This window comes from Opisthocomus hoazin, chromosome 2 (genome assembly GCF_030867145.1).
Source record: "Opisthocomus hoazin isolate bOpiHoa1 chromosome 2, bOpiHoa1.hap1, whole genome shotgun sequence".
In the NCBI taxonomy this organism is placed as follows: Eukaryota; Metazoa; Chordata; class Aves; order Opisthocomiformes; family Opisthocomidae; genus Opisthocomus; species Opisthocomus hoazin.
In genome coordinates this window covers 70,071,826-70,092,491 of record NC_134415.1, presented here as the reverse complement: position 1 = coordinate 70,092,491, position 20,666 = coordinate 70,071,826, and the positions used below count along the sequence as shown (strand labels likewise).

The following is a 20,666-nucleotide window of genomic DNA, read 5'->3' as shown; positions in this document are numbered from 1 at the left end:
TTTAAGAGAGATATTTTAATTACTTTCCTTAACCTTCGTTTTTATTTCCTTTTTTTTTGGTAGATTCCATCCTCTTCCATACCAAGTCCAACTGTTCTTTTTCTTAACAATCCAAAGATGAGGTTTGCTGCAGGTTTTTCTGCTCAGGGCTAGCTATTATATTAAGGCCCAGAATTCTGGTATCTGCTTATCTCTTCTACTATGACAAGATAATATGGGCTTGAGAGAACATACTAATACCTCCTGTCAACCCCCTTCTGTTGTATCAACTCTTCTAAGGGCCCGTTCATACAGGGCAGCTGCTACAGAAAGAAAAAAAAAACAAAAAAAAAAACAAAACACAAAAAACCCCCCAAACAAGACAACAGTGTTTATCTCAGGAACCAATCCACACCACGCTTCCCTGTAGGCACCAAGATTTTTGCAGTGTAGTGTAATCCACTTGCAAAGCAGACTGAGGATGCGGTTTCACTTTGTAGCTAAGCCAACGTAAAATGACCACATTGACGTGAGGAGTGAGCTACCACCACTTCCCTAGTCTTTCCATCTTTTTGAGACCAGTGCTTCTACTGTTAGAAAACTATCCTAACATAAAATTCCCACTTCTTTCTATACTGTCTGTTTACTGTTAGTTTAGCTTCCCAGCCAGCTGCTCACTGCAGAGAGGGACAAGTATGGTTCTGGTGGAAAAGAAGCAGGAACAACATGTCGCTGGGAGAGGGAAAAGGGAAGTAGGACCATGCCTTTCACTGTATGTGCTGGAACATCATATATACAGCCCATGCCCATGCCTACATATGTATTTCAGGAAGGGCCCAACAAATAAACAAAACAAATAATTGCTGTATGAATCTGTTCATGAGGCACAGAATCAGTTCAAAAATAGAACATAAAAAAAAAAAAATTCCCTCACATATTAGGAAGCTTCCTTAACTATGGCAGTATGGACAGGCACCTTTCAGACATCAGGTTGAAACCAGACCAAATGGTGATGATTCCCTCTCCATTGCCTAAAATTCCAAAATCCTGTGAAATTTTTAATCCCCCCCAGGGAATCCTGTGAGCTCTGCTAAGCAGGTGATAAATCCCAGACAATTTCCATAAGGAAACCCCAGGTGCCAAACCCTGAAAGTTAGGAGAGCTGGAAGTGCGGGAAAAGCAAGGACACCGAACTGACACCCGCAGGAAACAGACTGTAGGTACCTGGTCCATTAATTTCCGTTAATTGCCCGAGAGCTCAACTTAGTTTCATTTGCTTCCACTTCGCATCTGCTTAGTCAGTTGGCCAGAAGGCTGTGTTCTTGCTGAAATATAGTTCATCTTAATTATCAGAAGTCCCAACGGTGCAAATGTCTGCGGGGACAGAGTCTCCTTAATAAGGTGACAGTTTGCACATACCGTGTGCTGTTTGGCACACGCTTCCCCCCCCCCCCCCCCCCTTTAATGTAAGCAATTAGAGCTGTACAAAATGTTTCAGCTTCAAAGCAAGAACATTCTTCTCCTTTCATTACACCTTTTTAACAAATTCTTTCTTCCAGCCGGGAAGCACTGACATACCATTAAATTCCTGTTTTGAGGTTCATTTTGTTTCTACAGTAAGGGCAACAAAATTTGGTCAAAACAAAACATGAATTAAACCACTCTTATCTGTCTGCAACTCCAGAGAGCTGCTTGGTGAACTTCTTGAAACAGCCACTTGGCTTGGCCTGAATAAAAGTCAACCTGTGCTCTATCAGTCAACTCTTTAACCTTTTATACTATTCAAAGAATAGGCTAAGGCTGCTCCTGGAAGAACAGGAAGTAAAACAGGAGGATCACTCTGTTTCTAATTGTGAAAATGTCGCTGATAACAAAGGTAATTTGGAGGGAAAAAAGAAGTGTCACTGGGGCACAATTCCTTCTGTTGCAAAGTCCACATACTTAGAGGTCAAGTATCGGAGGTGTTCCGAGGAAAAATAAAACTCACGAAATATTTCTTTAGGTAGCCATGTTGAATGAAAAATGCAGAAGGAAGGTCAAACAGATTCCTGAAATGGCATTAAGAAATAGCTGAAGTTAAAGAACTTAGGCAGTAACAAGAAAAAACGAAAACATCGAGGCAGGTTCGGACATAAAACAAAGATAAATCTGAAGACAGAAGAAAAGTCTGTAAGCCTAAACTCAAAATACATCTTAAATATGTCTGCAGCAAGCCAGAAAGCCGGCATAGTCCCATCTTCTTCTTGAAGCGTCCAATCATACTGCCTTTACAAAACTTTTTGGAAAAGGAGTTCCTCTTTCTAGTAAAATAGACTTTTTAACCACCTTTCAATCACCTCATTGTCATTTATCGGCGCATTCAACCTGACAGCACTTTCCCTGGTCTACTGATAAAAGTAGCAACCAGCAGGTAGGGCACAAAAGAGGTTGAGTTAAATCACATTATGGAAAGTCCAACAGAGGGTCTATTGGTGCAGTGAGGACTGCAGCATGCCATACCTGTGAAAACTAGCAGAGAAGGGTATTAACGACAACCTGCGAGCGTGCATCACATCACTTTGTTACCTGGCTGAAGGACAGCCAACGCAAGGAGTCAAGAGGCACCAGAAAACTAGAGAGACAAGTCCCTCCCCTGCAGAGCCCGAGAGGAGAGGCGCATACTCTTGATGCTGCATTAATGTGACGCCAACCAAAAATTAGCAGCAAAGCTGATTTGATTGTACTTTCTTGGGTGGAAGCGTAGGACAAATGTCCTGGTTTGAGACAATGACACACAGGACTTTGCAGGCAGCAGTTAACGAGCTGACCGAGTCATCACAGGAGTAAGGTTTGAGTCCTTTGCTTCAAACAGGCTAAAACTGCTCCTGGAAAATCTGGAAGAAAAGTATTTTTGCAAAAATACCGATAAGAAGTTCACAGCTAGTTTTTTTCCCCATAGCTGTCTACTTTACCTGCTTCTTGGAACATATTCCGTGTTTCACCTACATAAAAGCAAAACGGAGAAAAATGCCACAGACAAGGACTATAGCTTATCCACTATCAAAATGCTGAGCTCCATTGATTTCACCCAAGCTGCTTTAACTTGCTCAAGAGCTGAGCAGGACTTCTTGCTTCAGTCATTGTTATACTTGGAAAAATTGTTCTGGCTTCCCTCACTCTTTTGTCTTCAGACATCGTAGAGATCAGAGAAGTTGGTTTGAGGGCACGGGAGAGTGATCTGCAGGGATGCTGCTTTTCTTCTCCCTATGTTCTGAACTTATGGCTTTCCCCTTGCCCCAGGGCAGGGGCAGACTAGACTAGAAAGGGGCAAAAAGACATAGAAATACTAGAGAATGTTCCTGGATGGCTTTCAAGAGGAAAACTCTATAATGTCAGGTGACCCAAGCCTTCAACTACAGGAACACGAGATATCTCTTCTCCTCTTCAGTCCACTAAGGTGACCAAGTGCTATGCTGCATATGTCCAAAGGAAGAACTGTGCCACAACCCTACATATTAAAAAAAAAAAAAAAAAAAAAATCACAAAAAAAAAAACCACCACCAAAAAACCCAAACAAACCTCATCCTACAACTGTATCCTGGAAGTATCTGGCTGCCAGCATGAAACAGTGCTCCATACACTGCCAGACAGCTGCTCTTTTCTATCCCCAGTAAAGGGAGGGGGATAATATTCCCATGAATGGTGTTGCAACCCACAGATCACAAGCTTGATCACACTGACTGTATCTTGTTTTCTCTAGGACATGCAAGTCATCCAGTCCAAGAAAAGTGGAAAGTCAAAGAATAAATCATTAGTAAAGACGTTTCCAACTGCTGTCAACACATTTCAAAGTCAGAGTGAAGTTCAAAGGAGGCATTAAAAATCATGAGACTACAATCTCAATTTTTAAGCCAAAGAAAAGCATTTGGTTTACTCATATCTCCTTCAAAAGCAGTAGCCTTTATGTCTCTAGCTGTTAAAAAACACAACTTATGTTATCATGTCAATGTAAGAATAAAACTGAGATTTTCACAAACTGTGAACTGCAACTTCAAGTTAAAAAAAATACTAATTTTTTTTTTTACATTTAGTCCTTATTAGATAGTGAAATAGATCAGATAATCAATATAATACACTAATCTTGATTTTCTCATAACATGAGTAAGCTGGTCTCCAGCCAGCTTTACAAAAAAACATGTATGGTGTTGACGCTTTGTAGTATTCTTCCTTGTGTTCACAAACAGGCACAGTTCCATATGGCTTATAGGATCTACCACGAAACAGATGTAAGGAGCAAAAAGCTAATACAAATACTCAAAAACTTGAATTTGAATAAAATATTCCACTAGGTTACAGGAATGATCTTATAAGATGCTTGGCAATTTCAAATAAAGTTTAAATTCAGTTAAGTTATTATCAATTTATTTGGGGAAAAATCTAAATAAAAACTCTAAATTGAGCAAAGTATTTTTACTGTTATTTATTCAAATTAAGTAATTCACACAAAGTTAGGACTATGGTTCTTCATAATACTAGAACTCCTCATGGGATCTCGACCCTGCTTTATAAGCCTTGAACCAAGACCATGAAATGTCTAAGCCTTTCAGATCACATCAGTTAAGAACATATTCTGTGCTTAAATCCCCCTTTCTTGAAGAATAAAGGCAAGGCATGTAAGTTGACCGTTGAGAGATTTTTCCCTGCCGCCTCTCCTAATAATTTCTGTTAGGCTCTAAGGTTTCTAAGTTAAGTCAATTCTAGGCAATTTTTGATTCCTAAGAAGGTACTCTCACACTCTTCTCTAACACTGTTCACTGAGGTTTGTCTCTGTTTAGTCCACAAGCTCATGAGTGGAAATTTTCTCTTTCATTTACAAGAATCCAGAAGGTGAGAAATTGACTTATTACCATGTATAGACATCAACTGGAATGGTAAACTCATCATGTTTGGGAGTACAAGATATGCTACAACTTTTGAAAATTAACGGTTAAGAAAAAGGGACACAGAATAACTACACGAAATTTTACAGATGAGGTCCTGGACATAAAGCAGTTTGTAAAAAAAAAAAAAAAAAAAAAAAAAAAAGAAAATTGAAGTTTAGGGAAGACCTGAAAACGCAAACTTCAGTCCTAACACAACAGTGTCATCCCTCCTCTTCGAGGACGTAGGGCATAAACTCTGCCATCAGCAACACGCACATGCCTGGGGAATAGGGGAGAGAAACACATTCATTTCCCTTATAACACTCCTTAAATCTTCTCCAAGACATGTCTGTTTGCAGTTCCATATCAGTCTCAATGACAAGCTCTCTAGAAAACCAGCACATCCAAATTCAACACTGCATCTCAGCAGGAAGAAATCTTCCTTTCTGCACGTAGCTAAGCTTCCCTCTTCTTCAGGAGAGGCAGATATGTTTCTCATCATTTTCTCTATAATTCTGCAAATATACTATCTTCCAGCAGTTAACACTGCAGGATAATCCTCCAATATGAATTATTGAACAGACAAATATTTAAAACTCTTTAGGAAAGAAAGAAAAAACTTCTACCCAAACTATTCTGAGTAAACTTTTTGTAATCTCTTCAAAATTATCCTCAAATAACTCCCCAACCAATATGATTAAAGGTCACTAGTACACTGCAAAGCATATTTTTATGAGACAAATTCCACTACAATTGCAACAACTATTCCAGCCACAATTTAGACATAGAATCCAATTATCCATTTCCTTTTCATTTACACCTCATGGGCTAGATCATTTATCATGTTTCATGATAATGATCAGAAGGCACATGGAAAGTGATTTCTGGAGGTAACAAATTACCTACCATATTAGCATAGCTTACAAGATCCTGTCAACAAGTGCTATGCATAAATATAAGGTAATTAAATTTACAATGTGCAGAAGCGTTTGATATGCTACTTGCTTTTCTAGCAGCTGCCAAAAAATCTGGGTTACTAAATTCAACATACCAGTTTAGTTGCTTAAGTACAGTAATTTAGCTCTTCATAACACATCAGGAATCATTATGCCACTAGAACACCAACAGGTAGACAGCATGCAGTGGGCTCAAGATCTGGAGATCAATCTCTCATCACCTGGTATTACTGCTTCTTGCCACCGAACCATCCATCATATCTCCAAGACAACTTGGAATGACAGTGCTGGACCCTCACATTACTGCTCCTTGAACTCTGTCTCATCCATCTTTTGCATCATTTCCCATTTGCAGCTAAGTATCGTCTCCCTGCTGCAAAACTGAGTGTGAACCTGTAATGCCTTTAACCTGCAGTGCCACTCTAATAGTAATTGATTTCTTTTTATTGCAGAGACAATACTCAGTAAGACTACGTATGGCTGCTGAAGCCAGGAGATGGTCAGGACAGGGGTACAATGCAAGCATCTTCTGCCTTTAGGAACAGGGCCCATTTCCAAGGAAATATTGCTATATTTCCGTACCTAACTATTTTATGACACATGTATATTTATGAATATACAAAATTGGTATAGGAATGTATATGCAGTTTGTGTTCCTGCAGTTCATCTACAATTTAATAGCAAGATTCACTCAAATGCAGCTGAAAATTAATGTCAGGGGTGGCTTCACTTTGTATTTTTGTTAAGTGATTCAGTATTAGAACACTATCAGATTTTTAAATACATACCAAAGCACACAGGTGCACCCGCATTCAAAAAGGAACTTAGATTAACTCTACATTGATCATGGCAAGACTTCACCAGCATGATGACTTGTGTACCATAAACCACCCAAGACTAAGCGTTTTAATTCAGCTTCATCTGAATGCTGTTATAAAAGTTTAATAAATCAAAATGATCAAAATGCCCCCAGTGGCAGGTTGGGATTCAGTTTCCAATTCAAATTCCCCTTAATATACGGCTTCTCTGACATCCTGCATTTTCTGCCATCTATGTTGAATTCCAAATGCACTCCTTTTCATTATTACCATGCATCTACTCATCGGCACACTTCTTAACAACCCTGCACAATACACAGAGATGTCAAACCTAGAGGGGCTTTCCCCTCCCCCAGATTGCAAAATGATGGCAGGTAAGGGAACTTTGTCTACCCTTAAGTAAATATTTTCTTAACCTCCCCGCTAATGTCAATGGCATTTACACTGAGACAGACCATCCTGAGCTGCAGTATTGAAATGAAACGTTTGATTTAAATGAATGTAAAGACAGACCAGAGACTGGAAGGGAAATTATCCAAGTGAAATACAGCACTGATGTGGTGGGGCAGTCTGGAGACATCTCTAATTAAGATGACAAAAATCACATTACTGCAAATGACTTTCGTGTCACTCTACTTGGATAAAACACAGATATAAGAAACAAAGAAGCCCACTTCTTTCCTCCCTGAAGTGACACCTGGCAAGGGCTTTTTCCTCATCTCTTCCTTTTCACTGCCTCCCATCAAGTCTAAAGGTATCCCAGGGATAACTAACAGGGATCCCACTATTCAGAGTGATTACATTTTAATTTCCCAAAAGTTTTATTTGCTGTTTGAATACACCTACATACTTTCCCGATAAGGAGGCACAGAAGAAAATGACAGAGGTATAGGATGACACCCAAATGGCAAGACCACACTCACACAATCAATCCTTAATGCCACATCTGTGCTATCACCAGCAACACAATTTTGAACCATGCCGAGTGAAGCCGCATCGTATCTCGGCTTTGCTGGATTAGGCAGAGCAGGTGATACCCTGATTACGATGCCTCTAAGGGGGCTGATAATACCTGGTCTGCCACAGAGGCAGAAGACCCCAGGGGAACATCATCTAAAGCTGGCACTAAGCCCACTAGCACAGGGCTAACTCCTCTGCAACTGTGAGCTGCCTGGCCAAGTTCATCCCACGTCACTACTTCCCATTATAGTCTTCCACTGATTTTGATCGACCCTATAGCTGTATTTATTTCACTGCCAAATCACGGCGAGGTCTCCACAAGACCTGACAAGAACAAGCAGCAGCCCTTTGCCTGCAAGCAGGGGAAGGCCCTTTTCCTGCCCTCCTCCCTGGCCTGGGCTCCCGGCCCCTGGGCCAGCTCTGGCGAGCCGATGGCACTCCCCACAAAGTACGGCAGCGGTGTCCCAGCCAGGCTGCGAGGCAACACCTTGATGCCCGCTTTGTCTGTTGAACCAGCCCACAGAAGCGGCACAGCCCTAGAGCCAGGAGGAGGAGAGGGATGGTGCATGGCTAGGGGCATGGAAGAGGAGCGAGGAGAGGAGCAAAGCCTCCCTCCCTGCTGCCAGCTGCCCTTGCACAGACGCTTCACCCAAACACTGAACACGCTGGCCCCTTAAAGCCCTGCCCAGGCCCAGCCCTTCCCGTCTCCATGCTGCTCCCTCTTAGGCCAGCACGGGCATTTCTCCTCCACACGGCGAGAGGAATCAGGATAGCAAACCTAACTGTAAAAGTTCTTTTTCTGGGTTAATATTGGTGGGAAAAAACCTCATGCTTTATCAGTGGATGGGATTTCCCTAACACCTTGCTAGGAAGTGGTGTGGGACAACAGGAGCAGACCTGCAGAGTGAAGGTGTCGGTGCCAAGGACCCAGTAACCCCTCTGAGTGCATTTCAGGTAGTTTTGCCTGGGATGAGCTTTAGTCATTACTGAATGCCTACTGGCAGCTGGAAAGCATTACATGCCTACCTTTTGGTTTACTTCCCTTTGAAAAAAGGGTAATTCCCTTGTTCTGGCGGGAACCAAGGGCCATAAAATAAGGGGCATAATATTGGGCATAAAATAGTGTCACACTTAATAATTAGGAAAGATACAAGAAAAGCTATTTGTAGTTCTAAAAGTGATTGGATGCTTAGAAATGTATCAGCTTCAGATACCTAAAAGCAATGCTCAGAAAGAAATAAAAATAGCCACATAAACATTGACCTGGCTAATTACCAGCATCCCCAGCCTTCCTCCTCCTCTTTTTTTCTCTTTGTCCTGCTGGTTTCCACCCAGAGCCTGTAGAGAGTTCCCATCATGAGAAGTGAGTGGAGAAGAAGAAGAAGAAGACAAGACTCCCGCAGGGCTTGCTATCCCACGTGCTCTCCATCCAGGTGGGATGAAACCTTGCAGAAAACACAGCAGGAACTGCTGGCTGCTCGGACTCGCGAACTGAAGTGCCACACAGCATCAGCATCCACCACAGGTGTCAGGACAAAGTATACACCAGGCAACGAAAACGGTAAATAGACAACTTCCCTTGCACCAAATCAGTTGACTAGTTAACCGTGAATCTGGTTTGGTTCCTGCATAGTTATTTTTTAATAGGCGATTTTTAAATTAACTACAATCCTTATACAAATATTTATACAATATTTAGCAGTTATGCACAGGGGTTATAAATCTATGCTTTGACATAGAGGTTATACATTATCCATTCCTACCTGTAAGCGATAATAGGATTGAATTTGATTAGTTAGGAGAGGATCTAATAAAAATAAAGACTGACAAAAATCACATCATATCAGCTCTATCGCCTTGCATGGTCACGTCTTTGATATAGCCTTTAATTTTTTATTTGGTTAGTATCTGATAAACTCTGTTGACAGGCTCTGTGCTTCATGTGTAGAGCAAACAGCACACTTTCAAGAAGAAACAAATTAAGACGAGCAGTATTGTCTCTCTGCCTCTGTGCTTTGCCCCTCTGCTCTACAGTCACACATCTTCTCCCTGAATGAGAAACTAAGGCGTAACACTAACATCCAAGCTGAGAGGGTATTGCCCCTTACTTAAAAGAAGCCTGAGCCACAGACCCCATGGAAGGTAAAATCCTGCGCCAACAGGGACACCTTTACTTCTGCTCTTCTCTGATACTCTGCGCCAAATACCAGCTACTGAGCCCGGCCACACACAGGACACAGGGTTACAGGACTTTGGCTTTTGCTCTGGATCCAGATCAGTCACCTTAAAGTTCAGGGAATACAGTAAAAAAAAAATAAATATGTGTATCAGCACTGAACAAGCTAGCTTTTGCCTAATGAGAATATTAATTTTGACTACATCAAGCAGTACAAAATTCATGTTTCAAGAGATAAAAGCCAAACATGTGCTTTACCTTACATGTTTCAGATCTTCCTGAAGAACAAATCACAAAACTACAATAAAGCAACAGTTCACACTAAAAAGACTTCAAGAGGATTGTAAGTCCCAAACTAAGCCAATACTGCAATGAAGCAACTGGCTAAGCAAAGTCCATCACACCAAACAGAAGATTAATCTTTGTCAAAAATACAAGGTTTTTACTTTCAGTGCTAGTACCACACAAACTTTAAGAAATCATATACACATGTAAAGACTTCAAAATGAAAGCACCTTGCTGCTCCCTTGAAAAAAAAAAAAAACAACAAACTGACTGCTCAAAAATATTGTAGCATTTCATGTTTAACATGTCCATTAATGACCTGGATGATGGGGCAGAGAGTACCCTCTGCAAGTTTGCTGAAGACACCAAACTGGAAGGAGTGGCTGATAATGCCAGAGGGTCGTGCTGCCATCCACAGGGATCTCGATAGGCTGGAGAAATGGGTTGACAAGAGCGTCAAAGTTCAGCAAGGGTAAGTGCAAAGTCCTGCACTTGGGGATGAACAACCTCAGGCACCACCACATGCTGGGGGCCATCCAGCTGGAAAGCAGCTTGGCTGGAAAAGACCTCGGGGTCCTGGTGGACATCATGTTGAACCTGAGCCAGCAATGTGCCCCTGTGGAAAAAAGAAAGCTAATGGTATCCTAGGCTGCATTAGACAAAGTATTGCCAGTAGGTCAAGGGAGGTGATCCTTCTACCCAGCACTGGTGAGGCCACACCTGGAGTGCTGGGTCCAGTGCTGGGCCCCTCAGTACAAGAGAGACATGGGCATACAGGAGAGAGTCCAATGAAGAGACATCCAAAGATGAAGAAGGGACTGGCCAAAGATGAAGAAGGGACTGGAACACCTCTCCTATGAGGGAAGGCTGAGAGAGCTGGGACTGGTCAGCCTGGTGAAGAGAAGACTCGGGGGGATCTCACCAACGCGTAGAAATACCTGAAAAGAGGGTGCAAAGAGGACAGAGCCAGGCTCTTTCCAGTGGTGCCCAGCGACAGGACCAGAGGCAATGGGCACAAATTGAAACACAGGAGGGTCATCTGAACATCAAGAAATGCTTTTTCTCTGCGAGGGTGACTGAGCACTGGCACAGGCTGCCCAGGGAGGTTGCGGAGTCTCCACCCTTGGAGATACTCAGAAGCCATCTATACACGGTCCTGGGCAACCGGCTCTAGGTTGTTCTGCTTGAGCAGGACAGTTGGACAAGACAACCTCCAGAGGTCCCTTCTAATCTCAATCGTTCTCTGATTCTGTCATTTTAAACATAACCCTGCGCAGCCAAGATTGCTCAACACAGAACAACGGAACTGAACCTGTTTCAAACACTCTGCATTTCTGTTACCTCTTGTGAATCTAAGTCTCTTTGACTTTTAAAAATCCAGTCAAAACTATGTTCTCCTCTTTCTCCAGGAAAAGCAACTTCCCTGCACTTTCTAAAGAAAATAAGCAATGCACCTATTAATTACATAAACTGGAGATAAATGTTGCCTTCGCAAAGGAGATGAGCAGATTTACTTGCACAGAAGAGCTGCCTGAGCAGTGAGCAAGGGTGCTACTCTTTCTGGTGTGGTAGCTGTACGAAGAGCTCAGGACTCTTATCTGGCTCAATTTATTAATTATGAACATATAGACTTACCGAGGTATTTTCCTATATTCTTGTTCCATTTTTCTTATGTAAAGTAGGCAGGATTTGACTTCAGGGTGACAGCCCCTCTTTAACTGCTGTAAGAAACAGAGGACTGAAAATAGGAAGATTCCTGTGTTAAACCTGCTTAAAGAGGATAAGATCTTAATACTGTAGAGAAACTAAAAACAGAAGATGCCATAAAAACACCAAGTTAATTGGATCCTGGACTCTCTAAAGTATGCTTACATCTAAATATACACCCAAAATGTAACTTGTGTTTTATTAGTGAGGTTTAGAAAAACTTGACAATATCATTGCATTATTTTTCCAACGGCTGCAAAGTCATAAAGACATCGTCATTCGCTTTTCCTACAGGGGGCACAACCACGAGGGAATAAGGCTTCAACTAATGGGAAAACTTGGCATATAAAGTCGTTTTGAAGGTGGGCTGAGGGTCCAAAAGAGTAATAGTATTAATATCTGTACTCCAGGAATTCACCTTATGAACCAGACATAGCAGCCACACGGGTCTTCCTGACTCACAACTAAAACATTTGCATACTGATATAGAAGTCTGGCGATGGTTCAAATGGGCACTTGCCCAAGATAACAATGTAAAGCCCACAGATTTCAACAACTTGGACTGCGAAATCTCTCTCCACAGTTACCCCTCTTCTCTGAAATTCAATGAATTCAGAGAAACACATGACCAAAGACCCAGTTGAAGACTCTTCAAAGATACAGTCCAAAGCCCGATTACATATCACCACTGTCTCCTGGAGACTGAATTTCTGAACACACTACAAAGTATCACTAATAACTTGATTTGTCTACATTTATGATGGTAGTTGATATGATCAGAGGCACAAAAAAAACCCTACTATTCATCAGAAAGAGAACTTAATAGTGGAGGACAGAGATATGGGTCATTTTGCAAAACTGGTACAAAAAGAGTTGGCCTATTTGCAAGCAGGCAGTATATATTCAGACTACCTGATCTTCTATCTGCCACCTAGAGCTCTCCTTGGCTTATTTATAAGTCTGCTATTATACTGAACAAATAAACCAGGTAGCAAAATTGAGGTCACATATCTGGAGAAAATCCAGCGATTTAACTTTTTTTTCCAGACAAAACAAGTACTAGTGAAATTTGGAAAGTGAAGTCCACAGCTTTCTCAAATGGAAATACTTCAGAGTGTTCCTGTAAGAGAAAAACATAATGCTCCTATGAGAAGCGCTTGCCTGGAGCAAACTCCACAGTGTTCTGGCATTACCTGGTTTTCATATCTGAAATTCCTTTAGGGATTTTATACAAGAAAGGCAGAAATATCACTGCCAGACTTACTTACATAATAAGAATTGCTCCTCATGGCAAAATAAGTCCGGTAAAAGAAACGAAGAATATCATCACAAACCCCACCAAAACTTGCACCTAATGACTCAAAGGAGAGACTACTTGCCATATCAAAACAAACACAAGAAACAAAGTACCCTCTTTCATACTAATAAACTCATACAAATAGATCAGTTTACCAGAACTTGTGACTTCTGGAAGAACAGTCAGAAGACAGTAGAGGAAAACACATGGAGGAAGACTGTCTTTCTTTCCTGTTGCTAACTTGGATTTACCAGGGACATGCAGACCATTCCATATTTGAACTATAAATCAAGGTGTAGGCCTCCCTTTGCTTTGATCCCACCATAGAAGCTGTTTGGGTTGGATGAAAAAATGTTGAAAAGAAAAACTACATTCACCTAGAAACACATAAAACATTGTTATAATTCATGACTCAAATAAAACTGAGAAACTTATCGATAGAACCAGACATATGGTAGAGTTATTTGCAGATTATTAGCAAACATTACAGCCGATTCATACATTTTGAGGTTTTTTTCCCCTTATTTTTCTTCCCTGTTTTTAATGCTAACCTACGTTTTCTTTCTACTAATGAATGTAAGATGCACACATATTCTGCTGACTTTGCAGTATTTAATAGCATAAATAATAGGTTTTGTAGAATTAGTCCACTAACCATGTGTAGCTACTTTAAAGGAAAACAAACTTGGGAAAGCATAAAAACATTTTACATAAAGTGTAGTTCCTTATACCATTTGAGACAGTGGTTTGCTTACCCCCTCCTGCACACAATCAGAGCAACAAACCGGTGTTTCATGAAAACAAAAAAAATTAAAGCCTTGTCACTCTTGTAGATCTTCCAGGTACACTGTAGCCAAAGAAAATGGTGATTTTATTCTTGGTCCCTGCAGGACTGCCTGAGTGTAAGACATTCTAAACAGGGACAAACTAAATTTGGACTCCTTTTACAAAGTTTTGCTAACAAACCACTAAGAATGCAACATCAGCTTCATCTCCTCCTGACAGCCAATTTCAACATGCCAGGTCAACCACGAAGTTGATCACAACTGCTGTGATGAGAATTACCTCATTTCGTGACGCACAAGACCACTTTTCTGATAAATCTTGCCAACCTCAGGCAAATATTCCAGCAGTTTTTTTTAAGATCTCTGAACAATGATGCAGTACAAGAACTGATTACAGGGCAAAGTTCTTTACTCAATGAAGATCAGTACATTTGGTAGTGTAACTTGGAAAGTCTACACAATTGTATACATTAAGTGTACACACGAGCCAGGGCACAGGTGATGTCTTTGGGCACTTAATTTCTACAGTTCCATGTTAAGTAGCAAGTGGAGCAGAAAGACTCCCAAGAGCATGATACACTTGTTCTCAAAAGCAAGTAAGAAACAAGTAAAAAGAAAGAAACTATCAGTGTCTTCCTGTTCACCTTTACTTACATATCACAGCTACTGTTTCTCCCAGCACCTCCCTCAGGTTCCAGTGCAGACAACCCTGAAGACTTCAAGACATTACCTTCCCAGAAATTGCCAGTTTACCAGCCACCAAGGGAAAACAAACAGATGATTAATCAAATGGACCTATTAAGGAGGATAAGTCAACTAACGGTAACGACAGCACCAAGCTTCCTGTAAAAGGAAGGGAGAGGGTGGAGAAAAAAGAAGGGGAAAAGGAGAGCTCCTTCTACATGTATCCAAGATTGACAGGAATGCCACAGAAACCATGTAAAAAAAAAAAAAAAATCAATACAACGCAGCCACTGAACTGGGAGCTGAAAACCAGCTCTAAGCAAAGGTGAGACATGAAATCATTGATTGGAACTACTTTTGGTAAAATGTCATAATTGAGTTATAAATCCCATCCTAGTCTGATTTTTCTTCAAAAAATTAATCATAGCAATTGAGTTACCCCTTGCAGGGTCTTTAAATGTATACCATACCTCCCAGGTAACTACATTTGTAACAAAGTTCAGAACTGCACTGAAAGGAATTCTTCTGTTCAAGTTCAAAATGAAATAATGATATTTCAACATGATGTACATTATATAACTGGAAATTGTCATTACCAAGACTAACACCTGGATTGCCCATCAGAAAAGTACCAGATGCCACTACACCCATATTATGGTACCATGTGTCTGTATAGACATGGAATACGTGAGGATCTCAGCCACATACCTAAACACTCAGGGTTTTGAGTTACTGAGCAACAACTCTTGTTCTTCATCCCTTGCTCTCTAATAGCCAGTGTTGCCAATAAAGTTTGGCTTCGACAAACCGAAGACCTTATCATTACTCAAAATGATCTGGAAGCTATACTAAAGCCATGACAAAGTAAATTGTGTTTCATCATTTTTTTCCCCTCCTCTGGCTGTGAGAACACACAGATCAATACTCTTCAGCATGAGAATTCTGCAGTGAAATTTTCATTTGTTACAAACAGCAACAAAAGGGCCCCAAGCATGCCCTGTCACTTCCAGTTTAGAAGGAAAAGCACTAATAAACTCTTCCCCCTGGGTCATCTTTGACAACGAGCAATACTATGCCAGCTCTTATTAAAGGCAATTCGTATCAGTGGCCCAAAAATTTCCTTTAAAATTATCATCTTTTGTATCCATGTAGCAGGATGTCAGCTTTAAAGTGCCACTGAGATACAGGACCTGTCATTATGGTTAATTTTCAGTACAGTTTTAACACCAGGGTAGCTGATCCCTAAGGGTATGCTTTTTTGGCTAACAAGATTTATTTAGTGGTTATCCAGACAAACAAAAAAATATATTATTGTATATTGCTTTTCAAATATAATAGCAGCAATAAATCCTACTATAAAAAACAAATCTTTGTTCTCTACCATGATGTCAAATACATGAAAACATTTTTAGAAGATTAATCTTTTTGCTTTTATTTTTTTTTTTTTAATTTTTTATATATATAAACAGTTTAAAATTCTTGGGCTTCCAATGAAAAAGCACGCAAAAGGTAAAATTAACCATAAAATATGAAACCTATATAGCTGTTGTATATATAGCTAGATATCAAGTTTATGTTTCAAGCCATAAAGATGGCATTCTCTATCAAATGACCCAAGCTTCTCGGCAGAACAATATGTTGCACTGAAATACAGTACTATGAAGTTTGATATTGTTATCTCATTTTTTGAGAGAAATAGTGGTATAAACAACATTTTATCGCTCCATTATAATAAGAAAATAGAAAACTTCATTTATTGGATAAAGACATCCATTTGCCCTGCTTTTCTAACCACAAAGAAGAGTTTTCATGCTGTAATAGGACTAATTTCACTTTATTAAGATGAAGACCATCTTGCACTTTGCTAGACAAAAGGTACATCTACAGAATAAAAAAGCTGTTAACATACTGTCTAAATCCTCATACAGTCAGCAAAGCCCATTTTTATTGATGTTATATAGAAGGCGTAAAACCTACTTGACCTCAATCAGCTGGTCTCCCAGGAAAAAGACATACACTACTTTTATTTCTACAAGCTGAGGACGAACTTGCTTTCACTGTTGTGGCTCCAGACGCAGGGGCTGACTCCCAGATGCCGACTGACCCAACAGCCGATCGCTGGATCGAGTTGTCAAGCGAGAGCCTGTCGTGCACCCGACCCCTGCACTTACCTGGCCAAAACAGGCCCCGCACCAGGCAGCAGCATAGCAGGCAGATTTTGTACACCACTTTTTTTTCTCCACTTCAAAAACATTAAGCCTCATCACAATTAAGAGTGAAATTGGCAGTTTTGCAGGTGATGCAATTAAGTAAGCAGAGGCTTCGTAGCTTATCCCAGTCAAACACCAAGTGACTTTGAGAAGCAAAAACTGGACTTCTGTATTCAACCACATCCTTTGCCAGTCAGATGACATGCTTCCAGAACACAAAACATACAAATACATCACCAACCCGACATCACCACACACAAGGTATGGTTGCACCCCAGCAGGCTTCTGAATGAATGGCAACAAAAAGTATTTCAAGTAGAAAAAAAAGAGTTTTTCATTTTCTTTCTCCTACTTCAGAGGTTGAAAGTCATCATGGAACATCTCCATAATGCTCTGAGTCCTTGGGGAGGTGAAAGTTTACAAATATTTTTATATATCTGGTTTCCAGGCTACAGACGATGTATTACTTGCTGTACTAGCAGTCTGCTAAAGGCAATAGGTGCTAAAAGGGAACATGAGCTACAGTGAATTCTCTCATACCCATAAAAATATTTATGAAAAGTTAAAAAGTTTTCACCTAAAGTTCAACAAATAGCATACAGAAAAGCATACAGGCATGTAACACACCTTGCAAGATCAGGGTTTTTACACAGATGTATTCTATGGAAAGCAACTGTAAGAAGTTTTGCAAACTAGTCTTTCATTTTACGACAATTTCAGAAGCCTCATAGGGCTATCTTTGTATGATCATTTCAGATCAAGGCATCTGTAGGCTAAATAAAAGGTGTAAGGAGAAAGCCCTGGTATTAAGAGCATTAAACTAATAAAATGAAAGCAATTAAAACTTTACCTCGAACAATGAGTTGCGCAAAATTTGACACTCCTGACCCCCTCTCTGACTGAGTCACACAGCGGTATAAATCCTGGTCGGTTTTTGTCACCTCTTGCAACTTAAAGGTAGCAGCAAATCTTCTATGATTGATATTTTTAGTCTGAGCAACTGGAATATCTTCCCCATTTCTTCTCTGAAAATAAAAGAAACCAAGGCAGAGTTATCTTGTAATATGAAAGACATTTATCATGATCATCATACAAAGAGTACATAAAACACCAAATGCATTTGCCCCGTGTTGCATTTCCATGGCAGAAGAGCTCAGTGCTGAGGTCCCCTCAAGACACAAGCAGTACTCAAAAGCATTTCAGGATCAAGTTGGGGGTGAAAAGTACCATCAGGCTTCTGCACTGTCACAAAACATGACCATGACACACTCAGCTGCTGTTGCTTCATAGCTGGAACGACAGGAGAGCCCAGCAGTAGCAGTCGTACTCCTAAGAAAATGCATTCAACTTCAAATAAAATTGTAACAGCTACGCTGAGTTTACTGTAAGAAATATTAAAACAAACCTGGCAGTGAGGGACTTCACAGGTTTTCAACAGCTCTTTTTCAGCAACCAGCCAATGTTTCCTTTTTAATGTTCCCTTTTATCTGCCCAAATTCAATACCTTCTAAAATTGTACCTTTATTATACTAAGCACCATCTATCTACCTAAAGCTAGTTGAAGCAAAAAGGGAGGGAAGGAAGCTGCTAAAAGAGGAATGATGTATATCTCATTTAAAGGAAGAAGCTTTAAGAGTTCTGAAAAAATCATAGCTACCACAAATTACTGAAAAATTTAATCTCTCTGGAGCTGCGGGGCAGGGTGAGAGGTCAGCAAGGCAGAAACATTTTGAAGCCTTTTGTGACCCTTTTTCCTTTTTCCTATTCATATTAAATGCTCAATTTTGATTTTAACCAAAGAAAAGACACTCCACCAAACGTTAGCATCAAAAAAAAAACCACCAATGGAAACATGCACCAAGTGAACCAGTAATGTTCCTGCTCTCTCCCATGGATCAACCGCATGTTATTCCCAACCAGGATACAGTTTCTGAGCACTCAGCTTTGCTCAGTCACCAGAAAGACATCATCATTGCCTTGTAACTGCACCGCCTGCTCTGCTTGATACAGAGCAAAACATGACCTCCATGGACATTTTTAGCTCTAATCATCCCCTGGAATGAGAAACTTCATTGAGGTCTTAAACTCCGAGCTTTCTGTCTAACACAAGAAGGGGCACTGCTGAGCCACAAAATTTAATAACCTGAAAGCCTGTGACAAAAATAGAAAGGGGAGAACAAGGAAAGGAGTTCATGCTGCATGTGTACATCAGCCAGCCTCCTGTTGCAGGCAGCAGCACTTCATAACACCCAAACACCTCGTTTTACATCCACCCTTTGTGATCTTAGCACAGGTTAGTCACTCTCCAAACAGCTCTGCAGTAGATTAGCCAGCGGTTCAGCGCTGCTGCAGGCTCACTGTAAGAAGTATTCCTTTTAGCTATTCATATATTTAAACGGAAAAATTTTAGCTTCTGCTGTCTTTCTTGCAGCAGTCAAAGCACCCTTCCCACGCTTCAAGGCAACCCCTGGGTGAAAATGTCCATTTATACCAAACCTGGCAGATTTCAGATTCTTTCAGTTTCTGGTGTTTCACCACAAAGACCAGACCATCACCTTTATCAACAGCAGGTTCACTGGTGTGACTCTTCCTCAGTTCACAAGGACACCACCCGTTCCCACCCCTCTCCCAGCCACCCTTTTTCCCGATGCACCCAGGGGCAGGCTGCGCCTGCGGGGCCGGGCCAGAAAGCACAGCGAGATGCACACAGTGAAAACAGATCTCCAAAAGACGACGGCAGATGAGATGCTTCCAAAAGGCACTCGCACTGGTCCCCCTAAACCAAAGCCACCAGCCCGTAACTTCCAAAAGCCTGCTTATCACAGGGATGCTATCTGCAGGGATGCTCGCAGAGCAAAAGCAACGGGGACTTGGCACTTGGAGACCGAGTAGCCCTGTGGTAGGCACCGGCTCCCTTCTCAGCTCTGCAAATATCTGCCTCCTACGAAGAAGAATTAAGGAAGTTTGCTGATGCCTGCAAAGAATCTTACAAACAGAAGGCCTTACTGAACTTCAGGGATCAATTAAATTATTAAATTCCAATATCACACAAATACGGGGTGATGTTAAAGCCTTTATTTCGGTGCTGCTTAAGGTATAGTAAAATTATTTTGTGGGAGGTGCACCTCGCCCTCCGATTAGCTGGCTTCTCGTGATAGCAAAAGCTAAATACAAAGACAGGATTTTCAAGCCACTTCCCCAATCCCCCCCCCCCCCCCCCCAGTTTTGACCAGAGGCTTGAACTCTCTGGAATGATAACTTAATTCATAACTTGGACATGGTGCCTTGAAGTAATCAAAATAAACAAACCTCATGGTGATTGTCTGTGCCCTCATCACCACACCACTGCCAGCCAGCAAAGGGAAGTCAAGCTCCCCCACTAAACACAAACTTGCCACATAATTGTTAAAACAACCAAGCAGCATATAATAAATAGAAGGCATATTGTTAAAATTTATACGATAGCAGACTTGACAAGTAACCCATATAATGTAGTCATTCTTGCTCTGCTATGAAGGGAAAAATAAACATTAAGAGAGTTTTCTGCAATGAAGGACCCCCTTCAGTAAGTTCAGTGCTTTAAATTTGAACGCCAAGCGCTCAGTCTGCAGCGGAGAAGCACATCCAAACTTGCTACGTGAAATAATTTACCCTCCAAATCTCAGAACTTGCTTACTTAGGCTGGTCTGCATGCTTCATGTTAGATAAACAAAGTGAATTGGGCTCCTACTTAAAATGAAATGTTAATGCACTTTCAGAGCAATTAATCAAAATGAAATTCAACAAGGTTTACAGTTCTACTCCAACAACAAAACCTAGGATTTTCTTTTCTATTTACATCAGCAATTTCCTAGAACTTTATCTTACAATGCTTAGAGTAGTTGCTCAATTTTCTCTGTATCAGGATT

At 40.8% G+C, this 20,666-nt stretch overlaps 1 protein-coding gene across 8 annotated transcripts in view; it reads right to left on the bottom strand.

Annotated features, from left to right (window-relative positions):
* Nucleotides 1-20,666, bottom strand: part of PTPRK (protein tyrosine phosphatase receptor type K) — a 326,159-nt gene that overhangs the window by 188,622 nt on the left and 116,871 nt on the right. For all 8 annotated transcript variants that reach the window (XM_075414077.1, XM_075414080.1, XM_075414079.1 and 5 more), the window contains exon 5: nt 17,609-17,783. In XM_075414077.1, the coding sequence (XP_075270192.1) occupies nt 17,609-17,783 (175 nt within the window). The remainder of the gene's footprint in view (nt 1-17,608; nt 17,784-20,666) is intronic.